Genomic DNA, 13,421 nt, shown 5'->3' on the forward strand with positions numbered 1-13,421 from the left:
AGACATTCTAATATACTGCTGGTGGGAATACAAAATGGTACAAGACCTGTAGAGAGGAATTGGCAATATGTAACAAAACTACTTATGTCTTTAATTTCCAACTCAACAATCCTCCCATCCTAATTCTAAAGATATGTCTTCAATTATTTGAAAATACATATGAACAAAGTTATTCATTGCTGCAATATTCTAACTGTAAAATATTGATAACCATATAAGCAAGCATTGGAGATTTTGTGAATAAATGATAGGGGGTAAATACACATGGAGTAGTATGCAACAGTTAAAAAGAATGAGAACATACTCTACGAATTTGTATAGAGAAATTTTCAGAGGCTATTGTTCATTGATCAAAGTACAAAGGAATATATGGAGTATGCACATTTCATGTAAAAAGAAGGAAAAATAGACATATACACATACACACACACACTTGCCTTTGCATAAAACACAGTAAAGATAATCAAGGATCCAACGAAATGGGTTACCTACAAGGAACAGGATGGACAGGATAGAAAAGGTCTTGCCACTTTTCTGGATATGTCTTTTGTATAGATTTGACTTTTAGAAGCATGTTAATGTCCTGTATATCCGAAAATGAAACTAAATCAATATGGATGAGATGGAGAACGTGAAACTGAAACAAACAGACCCAGTTGCATTAGCATGGCCACAATGAATGGAAGAAAAAATACACCAATCCATGTAACTTAGAAACACAGTATATTGACTATATAGTCTCAGTCTTGGGCAAGGTGTGGGAAGGATTGGAAACCACCAGAACTCTTTCCAGATAGATATGATTTTTTAATGAGGTGAATAAGTAATTCTGAAATAATTTTAGATTTATTATGGAAATAAACAAAAGAATAAATGTGTTATTGTTCTTAGGAGTCAGTGTGCTCATTACGGAAGAAAGACATACAAATATCAAAGGAGGAAAGCAATAAAAGTCTCTGTAGTGATAGACTGGATTTGGAGGTATCACTGTGTACTCAATATTTCTAAAATATGTGTATATTTGTTATGCAGTTACGTGTGCACATGTATATATATGTATATATGAACACACATACATGTACACATATATAGATGTGTTTATATAGTTGCATATATTGATGTGTGTGTGTATACATACATGTATTTCTTACCTTGATACAATAAAAACACCTAGAGGTACAGACACAACATTAGCAGTGAGCACAACTAGCAGCGCATCTTGGTCCCCAGTACCATTGCTCTTTAATAGGACAAGAGTTTCTCAAAGAGATGCCTATTTCTGGGGTTGAAAGAGGTATGTGCTAGATGAGTCTGGGACGTCTTGCAATATAAGAAAGTAAGGAGTATTCTTAAAAATTGCTAGGCACATGTCACAAAGATACAAGAGCCAGCTTGAAGGGATTCCTATTGCTCAAGTCTAGAAAAATCTGAGCACCAAAATAATGAGCTATTGTAATGGCATTTAAACCTTGATAAAAAAAATCAGACACCATTAGTCCGTGTCACTAATAAATAGACAAATCAGTAAATGGGGGGAAAGGGTGGGCTCTTCTTGCATCAGAATACCAGGTGCTGTTTGCAAATGTGGAACTGGTAATGGAGTTAGGAAATCATCATTTTGGAAACATGATAAGAAAATTGGGTCTGGCAATATTCATCATTGGATGGGATGCAAACACTGGGGAGAGGTTTTGACCAGGAGCAAGATGTTTGATTGGTCTTAAAGTATCTCCTCACAGATCGCCTGTTAGTTGGAAGAGAAGTAGTACACAATACAGAAATCAGACATCATCTTAACTAGATGATGAAAATTAAAATTAGTACTGAGAGGCGGAAGGACTTTGTGTGAGGAGGAAGATACCCTAACAGGAGCACAATATCACAATATCACTTGTATAGTACTCTAGCCAAGTATGAGTAACCTGTATCTAACCATGAGGAAACATCAGATGAACTCAAAAAGAACATTCCGTTCAAAAGGGCAGAATAGAGTTATATTCTTCAACAACATAAATGTCATTAAGACACAGAAAGACAGTGGAAATGTTCCAGATTAAAGAAGACCAGAGACACAGCAAATAGGTATAACAGTAGCCCCTAGATTGGATCCGTTATCAGGCAAGAAAGAAATCCCACAAAATTCATCATTGAGTCGGTTGATGAAATTGAAATACAAATAAAGATTTGACATAAGTATTATGTCAATGATATATTTCCTGAGATCAATAACTATATACTGTGAAGACGTTCTCTATGTTCAGATATATCATCCAGAGAAAATAATGAAGTAAATGAGATAAAATGTTATAAAGTAGAGAAAGGATGTAAAGTTGCTCCACATACTACTTGTTTTATTCAAATTTTTTCTGTAAATTTGAAATCATTTCCAAATTAAAAAATTAAAATATGTTTAGAAAACATGCCATTTTAACCAAAAAAATTGTATAGAATAGTCCATGAAACACTCTTTAAAGTGTTCTTGATGTCAAATTTGATCTGAAAGTTGACATCCTCAGATTCTTTCAAATACATGACAGGTTTACACAGTTCACATCATCTGCCTCATTGCCTTTGACAAATAGATTTGTGCAATATTCAGGCAGTGAAAGTCAGCCACTAAACAATTGCTCTGGGACATTACCATTACCAAGCTCTTCTCTCTCTCATCTTATATGCAGCAAATTCTATTTCATGCATTCTTTCGAAAATATTGTCAGAGCATCCCTAGATTTCTATCAGCATGATCAAGCCTTCTATCCCCTGATTTTGAGCTTGTATATAATCACAGGATGTCTCCATCACTTAACGCCACCCTTTCCATTCTAGTCGTACTCTAATTAATTTAAGAAAATAAATTCAAGCTTGAGAATGTGAAATAAACAACAATTTGTTAATAAAACAGTATCAAGGCTGCAGAAATAGACCTTTAGTTAATATATATACTTCTCCACACTCCATGACCCCTTCTTCACTTCAATAAAACTCCTACTCCCAGAAGATCCTTTCTCTTTTCTCCAACGCCATTGACAGTTCTCCAGATGTTCCATATGTTCTTTGCCTTATCAGTGTGAAGTCATATGTCTGAGTGTGTCTCTGCATGTGTCTGTGTGGCCTGGAGTGGGGAATTTGAAATATTAATTGGCTGCTTCCACATGATGAACTCAAGATGTATACTCTGATTTTTCCATATATATAAATGCATGTGCTAAAGGAAGAAATATTGTTGAGGTCCAATACTTTAATAGAAATAGCTATATTCTAACCATCATGTGACTGACTTACGCAAAAACTTTTTTGCTTGATTGTTTCTTGTGTTGAAAGAATTATTCAATGGACTAGCAATCTGTGACCACATTTTTCATGACTGGTACATTTAGATATGGTAATATGCTTATATCAGGATTTCTTTAATACAGACTCTTGCTTTTTATTTATAGGTTCTTTTCTAAAAAATTTATTCAGCAGATATTATCTAGTTCTTTGAGGGTGTAATGTTTTTGTTTAATTACATCAGAAAATTTTTAGAACCAAAATGATTGGAAAAAGATTTTCTGAACAATAATTAGTTTTTAGAGATTAAAATGGATTTCCCTCAATAATTGATTTCATATCAAAGCTACGAAAATTACTGAAAGCACTTTTTTGGCCAAATTCTTCCCATTTAGCATGTTTGCAATTTTTTCAGTTCTAGGCCTTCAGAAATTTCTCTTTGTTTCTTCACCCCCAGTCATTTGTACTTTTGTCTACCAAACAAGTCCTCTACAAGAAAATCATTCCCTACTTTACAGGTTTTTGTCTTATGCCAACAAATTCTCTTAGCTTTTCTTGTTTATGTGTTAGCGCATAGAAAAGTAGAGAAAACCTATTTACCCAAGAGGGAGAAAGATGTTAAACCCCTCACTTCCCCAAAATGGTACCAAAACATAACATTTCAGACCAAATTTAGAGGCTAAACATTAGTTACAGAATGAAAATGTATTCCTTATCGTAGCAAAAATGTATTCACTTTTCACACATTATAGAATATTTGTTCCCTATGCACTGTTATAAAAAACAACAATGAGAAATGCAGTTTTTTGAGGTATGGAATTTAAGCAAATTAGAAACTATTAAAATTACATTGATGAATCTTGAATTTGATCTAAAAAATTACTGTTGAAAATAAATAGGGTACTGGTATACTCAAATCTGTTTAAATAATTTGACAAGTTAAGTTTGAACCACAAAGGATATATATGTGACCAGTTTTAATTGGGAAAAAAGAATGGGATAGATACTTAAGTAGATCTGGAGGATTCAAATGTATTTTTCAAGAAAATGACAGGTAAGAATTAAGAGGCCTTTGATAGACACTTCTCTCATTCATTGGCTCTTTTGTGATTACTCATTAAACATATATTAGTTTAATAATTACTTCCTTTTTTTTCCTTTCACATTGTTTACATTTAGATAGGTTCTCACTTTGTTTCTCAGGCTGGAGTGCAGTGGTGTGTTCGTAGCTCTTTGCAGCATTGACCCAAACACAAACAATACTCCAGCTTTAGCCTCCCACCTAGCTAGGATTACAGCCTTCTGCCAGCAAGACTGCCTAGTTTTTTTTATTTTTGTAGAGATGGAGTCTCGCTATGTTGACCAGGTCTCGCTATGTTGACCTCGCTATTTTGAACCATGACTCAAGTGATCCTCTCACCTCAGCCTCTCAAAGTGACAGGATTACAGGCCTGAGCCACTGCCCCCACCCAATTCAGTTTTTTATCCAGTACTGTCAGATAGCATTCTAGTGGAAGATATAGTAGTTGATATAAATGACCAAAACTTCTGCCTTTATGAAACTTATATTCTAGTAGAGATGTCAAAAGTTAAAGTGAGGCTGGGAGTAGTGGCTCCCACCTGTAGTCCTAGCACTTTGGGAGGCCAAGGCTGGCAGATCCTGTATTAGTCCATTCTCATGCTGCTATAAAAGACATACCTGAGACTGGGTAATTTATAAAAGAAAGAGGTTTAATTGACTCACAGTTCAGCACAACTGCAGAGGCCTCAGGAAACATACAACCATGGTGGAAGGGGAAGCAAACACGTTCTTCACATAGCAGCAGGAGAGAGAAGTGCAGCGAGAAGCCGCAGGAAAGCATCTTAGAAAACCACCAGATCTCATGAGAACTCACTCACTGTCACAAGAACAACATGGAGGTAACTGCGCCCATGATTCACCTGCCTCCCAATGGGTCTCTCCCATGACATGTGGGGATCTATGAGAACTACAGTTCAAGATGAGGTTTGGGTGGGGATACAGCCAAACCATAGCAGATGCCTTTGAGTCCAGGAGTTCATATCCCTTCAGACCAGTCTGGGTAGCATGGCAAAACCCCACCTGTACAAAAAAAAATGAAGAAATTTTCAGGGCATGGTGGTGTACACCCCTAGCCCCAGCTACTTGGGAGGCTGAGGCGAGAGGATCACTTGAGTCCAGGAGGATGAGGCTGCAGTGAGCCATGCTCGTGTCACTGCACTCCAGTCTGGGTGACAGAGGGAGACCATGTCTTGAAAAATAAATAAATAAATAAATAAATAGGTGGAAATTATGCTAAGAAAAATCATTAAAAATCTTAATTATGAAGGAAATTAGAAGTTCAAAGGAAGATTGGTGAGTTTATTGAAAGTGTAAATTTATTTCATACTCACTGAATTCACCCAGCAGTCTCAAGAAAATATTTAGCTTCAACGAGTACTTATATATTGGTGCTGTATTAACTTTTAATTAGAAAGTCATGATCTCTATCCAAAGAAATGGATACAGTTAATACGTTCCCAGTATTAAATACAACCTATTTTTTAGGTTAAATAAGTATTGTATAGCATTCGGTTGGTGTTATTTCCACATCTGCATTTAACTGACTGTTTCTACAGCTCTTACTACATTGAATATAAAATGCTCACTGATCATGTAGAGAGAGATATATATAAAATGAATCCTACTGGAGTATTTAACTCTAGCTACACCTAGGACTATGAATATTCCTACAGATTTAAAAGATATTATTTGGAGCATATGTATGGAATGAATGCTTTCAAAACATGGAAATGCAAATGATCTTAATTCAATGATCTTAATTCATAAATGAACGAATTATTCTTCTTAATGTTATTGAATATCATTTCCTAGTTACAGAGCTAGGGGAAAAGAATTAAATCTATCTATCTATCCATATATCCATCTGTTATTATGTATCAGTTCTGGCTGTGCACTGTTTTACATTTTCCAGATAAATGTTTTATTTTAGCCACATGGTGTTTAAAAAAAAGAAAAACTGGGTAATCAATTGTGAGAACATGAAAAGGACCTTCCCATGCCACCATAAAAGTATGCCATATCTTGGCTCAGACCCAATTCCGCAGAATATCCATTAGTGATTATACCTAAAAGTCTCATTGTCAATATTAATCTGCAAAACCACATCTTTTTCATTACTTGCATTATCATTAACAAATACACATAATGTTTATGATAAGTACAAAGTAGAATACAACCATAATTGACTATCTGTAATGCAAAAATATGGGATTTATATCATTTTATGTAAAACTACTGCATCATTAACTATAAAGCTTCCTTCCTTTTTAATATAAGTTTTAAAAACCAGTGTTACATACACAAACCTTTACATTTGTCATTTTGTCTTAATTAGAGAAATTGTATGATGATTACCCTACTTAACAAATGAATAGGCCAGGAGCAGTGGCTCAGTCTGAAATCTTAGCTCTTTGGGAAGCCAAGGAGGTGGATTGCCTGAGCTCAGGAGTTCAAACCAGCCTGGCTAACATGGTGAAACCCTGTCTCTACTAAAAAGACAAAATTATCCTGGCATGGTGGCACATCCCTGTAATTCCAGCTACTTGGGAGGCTGAGGCAGGAGAATCACTTGAACCCAGGAGGCAGAGGTTGCAGTAAGCCGAGATCGCACCACTGTGCTCCAGACTGGGCAACAGAGCAGACTCTGTCTCAAAAAATAATAATAATAATAATAAAAGAATAAGGAGCAAACTCCTTTAGAAGTATAATTTATTGCTTATTTCAGCTTACTTCAGTGTGAACCAGGGAAGAACCAGGGAAGAGGAGAGGCTAGAAAAGAAGAGGAAGAAACTGACAAACACAAAAACCCTAAATCTCTTGTCGACAAATATGGAAGTGGCAGCACAAAATTTATATATAAACATTAGATATATGAAGCAAACATGTTTTTAAATCCAACCTTCATTATAAATATAAATATTCTATAACTTTCCTTCCAAAAGAATCATGAGCATGTGAGAGTCAATTTCTGCACAGCAGCAATGAGAAGTTATTGAAATAAGTCACTTTGTCTTCTCTCTCAGGATTGACATCTTTAAGTATGTGATCTACGGCATCGCAGCTGCGTTCTTTGTGTATGGCATTTTGCTGATGGTGGAAGGCTTCTTCACGACTGGGGCCATCAAAGATCTCTATGGGGATTTCAAAATCACCACTTGTGGCAGATGTGTGAGCGCTTGGGTATGTTCATTCTTTACATTCAGTATTTAATGTGGATTTATTTCAATAGCACACAGGTGTTTGCATTCATCTCCCAAGAATTAAAGTATTTTTTTTAAACACAGTAACATTTATTTCTGTGATGCTATCTTAAATCTTGATAACATTATTTTTGAAATGAAGATTATTTCTTGTGAAGATTCTGTTTCAAATCCTCAGATTCTATGTAGCACAACTAGTTTTGTTTCTAGAGGTCGCAACACTGTTGGTTGATTTATGGTTTTTTTTTCAGAGGGCTTTGTGGTTCTCCTGAGAATTACAGGAAAATTCATCTCCAATTTATAAGCAATATATGTGCCTGTGTCCTGTTAAACATATGTGTCTGTATTTTACTGTAAATTTGAGGACAGCTATATCATGTGATTTCTGTTTTGTCTTAACTGAAGAATTCTATTAATTTCCACCTTAAATTTTAATTTATATAATATTTAATGGCAAATCAAACTTACAGTCTTACTCTAGAGTTTCCTAATACAGAAAATGCATATTAATGCATAAGAGCGGTGAAAATGAAAAGTAATAAGGTTGAAAGTACTTTTGCACTTTTATGCAGAATAATTTTTCTAGAATGAAATGTTGAAGCTTCCATTCTTGACAGACATATTTTCCTTTTTTCTAATGTTATGTAACAACATGTGTCTAATTATAGCATATAATTCATATTAAGTAAACTTTTTCTAATAGGGAATGATGTAAATTACTTCAATCTCACAGAAATGTTAAAAAAAAAACTGTTAACCAGCAAACCTTTTTTATTTTAACCTGTTTCTAACACATTTTATTATGCTTCTCGGTGTCAACAGTAACGATAATCTGATAAGATAGTTTGCCTGAGCTGTGGTGTTATGCCCAGACTGTTTGTTCCCCAAAGAAGACCACCAGAGTCCAGAGTCAAAGCCAAGCGGCAAGGATCTTTACTACAAGTTCGAACTTGGTCCCTCCTTTACACAGTATACAAGAGGGCCCCGAACAATGCGAGCGTTTGCTTTTTATAGCCCGAAAGTTGTAGGGGAACAAAGAAATTCTTTTGGCTCCTGCGCTTTCAGTAACCTTGAACGGCTGTCTCCTTATCGGAGACTTTCCAGGTGGTGTTTGTACTGGGCTCAGGGAGTTTGAGAGATATATGGTGGTGGGATGGGAGGATGGGATGTGTTTGTGCTAGGCTCAGGGAGTTTTGAGCCCGGGGCTGAGGAATGTGCCCAGCTCCTTTCAGTGGATATTTGTAATGGTCTCTGGAATTATTTCTTATGAGAATCACCTATTTTAGTTTGGGACAAGACTAATCGTAACACCCAAAGAGCTAAAATATATGAATTAGAGTAAAACTGGGATCCCAATAATGTGACTAAGTGGCTTTAAACTGTGCCTTATTATTGAAATTATTTAAATCAGTAATATCAAATTATAGATCCAGAAAAACTTAGTTACACAGAGATCTTGGATTGATGAAAAAATAAAACATGAATAATTCATGGTCCAATTTTCAGTGATGCCGAAGCAATTTCTCTAGTAAAAAGGCAACTTCCGATTTTAAGATTCATTTCTCTTCTGCCAATAGAGTGAATTGAGTTATATAGTAATTGGCTTTTTATTACAATTGGAAGAGTAACACTGTAATGCCACTGGTGTGCCTTGGCAAGTTACTTACCTTTTATGGATCACAGTTTCCTCATTTACAAAATGAAGATCATTTCTAAAGCTTATTCCAGCTTGACGAGTCTGTGATGCTAAAGCCCTAGTGAAAAAATAATGAGATAGGGGGTCTGAAAGCACGTCTTTACCATAAGGTAATAACCCTCTGCCAGGAAGAGTGCAGTCAATTGTGTTATTTCATTCAGAATTTGAAAATAACTTCATAATAAAAAGAAAAAGCAATCAACGAAGAACTGCAGATCTATATTTAGAGAGATATGCACTTGGTTAGCTGCCTGCCATTCAAGCATCTTAAAGGTATTTCAAACAGGAATTTTCGAAGCAAACCATGAGCCACGTTTCTGGTTTTTTTTTTTTTTCTATAATGGTAACAATTATGTCACCAGTCCCACCCAACAGACCAGAAGGGTGGCAGCAGCTGCGTGGGCTCCTCCAGAGGCAATGCAGCAGGGTGTCAGCCCAGCAAGCTGCCCCGCCCACTCCTGTAACACCTCCCCGCCACCCCGGAATGAGCAGAGCAGAGACAGGAGTAGAAGCTGCATTCTCCTGCGTTCTGCAGGGAGAGCAGAGCGGCGGGTGAGGCTCTGAGCCACACCCTGGCTGTCCCAGCACTGCCTTCACGAAGGGGGCTAGCTCCACCACTGAGAAGTAAACAGTGGCGGCTGCAGCCAGCACTGCAGAACCCTGCCTCCCTTCTCTGCCAACCATTCCTCCACACCCCCACCTCAGCTTGCATATCACGCAGGACTTGCAGCTCCATGAAATCGAGGGGAAAAGAGATTTATCTTCCACCCTCTCCTGCTACTTATTTCCATTCTACTGATGCTGCCTTTTTTTTTAATTAAATAATAATAATAATTATTTTTTTCATTTGTAGGCAGATTGTATCTTACGGTCTACCTTATTATGTTCAAAGTGAACCTGTTAACCTGTTTTGCCTGTGTTCCGCAGCTTTGAATGAGTCTGTGCTTTTGAAGGTATTCTATCAGTGCAGCTCTACTTGGGATACCGAATAATACTAAAGCATGATTTTTGTTTTTTGTTTTTTTTGGGCTTTTTTTTTTTGCAACAAGTATATAAAAATCTTCCTTAGTTGATACTAACAGAAACTTGTTATTCTATCCCTGTTTCTCTCTGCTGCATGAAGAGTAAACGGTTACTCATTGAAATTACATCAGCACAAATGCAATTAATTTTGAAGCAGCAGGCCAGGCGCGGTGGCTGACGCCTGTAATCCTAGCACTTTGGGAGGCCCAGGCGGGCGGATCACGAGGTCAGGAGTTCGTAAACCAGCCTGGTCAACATAATGAAACCCCGTCTCTACTAAAAATACAAAAAATAACCTGGCATGGTGGCACGCACCTGTGATCCCAGCTACTTGGAGGCTGAGGCAGGAGAATCGTTTGAATTCAGGAGGCAGAGGTTGCAGTGAGCCCAGATCGCACCACTGCACTCCAGCCTGGGTGGCAGAGTGAGACTCCGTCTCAAAAAAAAAAAAAAAAAAAAAAAAAAAGAAGCAGCAGCATTGTATCATTGAATGGAGAGATAATCAATATCCCCTTTACTCAATGAATGCCTTTGAAAGCATAACTTGATCTGCATTCTATGTTTCCTCTCATGCAGTATCAGGGCCAATTCAAGTTCATTACAATATTTTAATGCTATCTATCATTCAAAATCCAGAATTTGAAGTACATAAAACCACAATATTACATTTTGGGGGTGAAAATCATTATTAACTACTTTATTAAAACATTATATGAAAAGTTATTAAAGTATTTTAAGTAACACAATTGATTTACCTTAAATATTAAATGGCACCAAATTGAGTACAGTCAAATATATGTTATTGACTACTTTAAACATAACCTTATTAAGTTTAATGTAGAAATATTTATTTTTTTAACCATATTTTCTTATTAAAGTTTAAGCCAAAACATATTTATTCCACTGCAAATTAGGAGACATTCAGTGTGTCACATTTTCAAATCTTGAGATAGTTTTGCACCCATCCCCAATTTTCTTATTTCTACAAATTTCCGATTGCTACTGTGACATCATTATGGATCTCAGAATTTTTCTGTACTTCTTCTGACATTTAGATTTTTAAATAAAACACTTTCGAAGTAATGGATTTCCCAAGTGTACTAAAGTCTATGGAATTTTTAATAAATTTATTTTCCATAAATCTACCTGCTCTAAGAGTTAAATAAAACAATAATAACTTTTGGAAGTGTGTTTACTAGTTTGCTATGGCTGCCACAACAAAGTACTATAAAGTGGATGGCTTAAACAACAGAAATTCGTTGTCTCACAATTCAGGAAGCTAGAAGTTTGAGACCAAAGAGTCACCAGGGTTGATTTTTTTTTTTTTTCCTGAGAGCTGTAAAGATCACCTGGTTCTGTGTTTCTCCCCTACCTTCTGGTTGGCTGCTGGTAATTTTTGGCATCCAGTGGTTTATAGAAGTCCTAGTCATCACTACCTTCACATTCACATGATGTTCTTCCTGCCTGAAAGGCTGTGTCCAAATTTCCCCTTTATTATAAGGACAGCAGTCATTGGAATAGAGTCCACCCTAGTGACCTATTTTTTTCTTTTTCAACTCAATAAAGAGCAATAAGGTCAATCTCTGAGATACTGATAGTAGAATTTCATCATATGAATTTTGTGAGGGCACAATTCAACTCATAACAGTCTTATTATAACAGCAACGTTCTTCCATATATAAGTTTTAAAGCAACAAAATTAACTAATTGCTATTGTTACCCTGTTTCAGAGATAAAGAAACATAAGAGGTTGACTATCCTAATCTGAAAATCCCAAATCTGAAATGCTCCAAAATGTGAAACTTTTTGGCTGTCAACGTGATGCTCAAAGGAAATGTTCACAGGAACATTGCAGATTCAGGGTATTTGGATTTGGGATATTCGACTGGTAAGTCTAATGCAAATATTACAAAACCTAAAAAAAAATTTGAAATTCAAAACACTTCTGGCCCTAAGCATTTCAGATAAAGGATATTCAACCCTTATTCTGTTTGTTTAGTTCAAAACACCTGTCTTAGCCTCAGCCTTAGCCAGGTTAATTTTCGTATTTTTAGTAGAGACGGGGTTTCATGATGTTGACCAGGCTGGTTTACGAACTCCTTAGCCTCAGGTGTTTGTAGATTTGACCACAGCACATTAGATTAGTTATTTAAGACATACTCTATATAATTATCTTAAAATCTATTCCGTATAACTCACAGCTCCGTTTCATAGCTTAAAATCAAATTTTAGTGCTAATAATAAGTTCAGTAATAATAATGGGAAATATTTTTTAGGCACTTACATATGCCTGCACTATACCTACTATACTTAATTGTAGGACACTGAATCCTCTGATAAACTATGCCACATAGATACTAGAATTATCCTTATTTCAGAGATGAAGAAGCTGCCACCTGGAGAGGATGACTGATTTGCCTGGAGTACATGGTGGGTGATGAAGCCAGATTTGAATCCAAGCATCTGGCACAGAGCCCATGCCACTAACCTCATGATCAGGGCTTCCCTACCATTTTATGGTTTATTTGAGTTAATTTAATAGGATGGTTGTCTGTTCACCAAGGGTCTTTTGTAACTCGGCAGTCATTTTCAGTTTTGCATCTTTGTAAGATCACTCACTGATTCCTTACAGAGATGTCCTCAACTTAACCTTTACTTCATCAACAATCACGAATTATCTCTTTTTACAAATACAAGAATGCCCTGCAGGATGTGAAAGAACTTGGTAGCCTAGATGCATTTCTGTGACTAACTTTTGATGACTAGCTATAAGGAGGCCTAAGATAAATTTCTAAGTATTATAAAGAAACTCTGCGTTCTAGTCTGCCCCCAAAATCTAGTGCCTTTTAAAATAAAACACACACACACACACACACACACACACACACATTTGAACCCAAACTGTGGAAACAGAATTCCTAGAATAAAGCCTTACCTCTTTCTAGGAAACTTAAGGCAACATCATTTTTTTTTTTTTTTTTTTCAGATTTTATCAGTAGGGAAGATTTGGAGGGTGGGGTGTAGGAGGTGTAGACTCCCTCAAACATAGGGGTGAGATTTTAAAATAATATTTGAAAAACCATTGCATTGAGGAATAAGGGCCAGGATTTTATTTGCTGCAAGTATCTGAAGTAGATCTCGTATATTGCTT

General features: G+C 36.2%; 1 protein-coding gene across 4 annotated transcripts in view; it reads left to right on the top strand.

The window, feature by feature from the left end:
• The window catches only part of GPM6A (glycoprotein M6A), a 368,770-nt gene that overhangs the window by 321,664 nt on the left and 33,685 nt on the right, over nucleotides 1–13,421 (top strand). For all 4 annotated transcript variants that reach the window (XM_050791341.1, XM_050791342.1, XM_050791340.1 and 1 more), the window contains exon 3: nucleotides 7,375–7,531. In XM_050791341.1, coding sequence (XP_050647298.1) covers nucleotides 7,375–7,531 — 157 coding nt within the window. The remainder of the gene's footprint in view (nucleotides 1–7,374; nucleotides 7,532–13,421) is intronic.

The sequence above is a fragment of the Macaca thibetana genome, chromosome 5 (genome assembly GCF_024542745.1).
Source record: "Macaca thibetana thibetana isolate TM-01 chromosome 5, ASM2454274v1, whole genome shotgun sequence".
Classification (NCBI taxonomy): Eukaryota; Metazoa; Chordata; class Mammalia; order Primates; family Cercopithecidae; genus Macaca; species Macaca thibetana.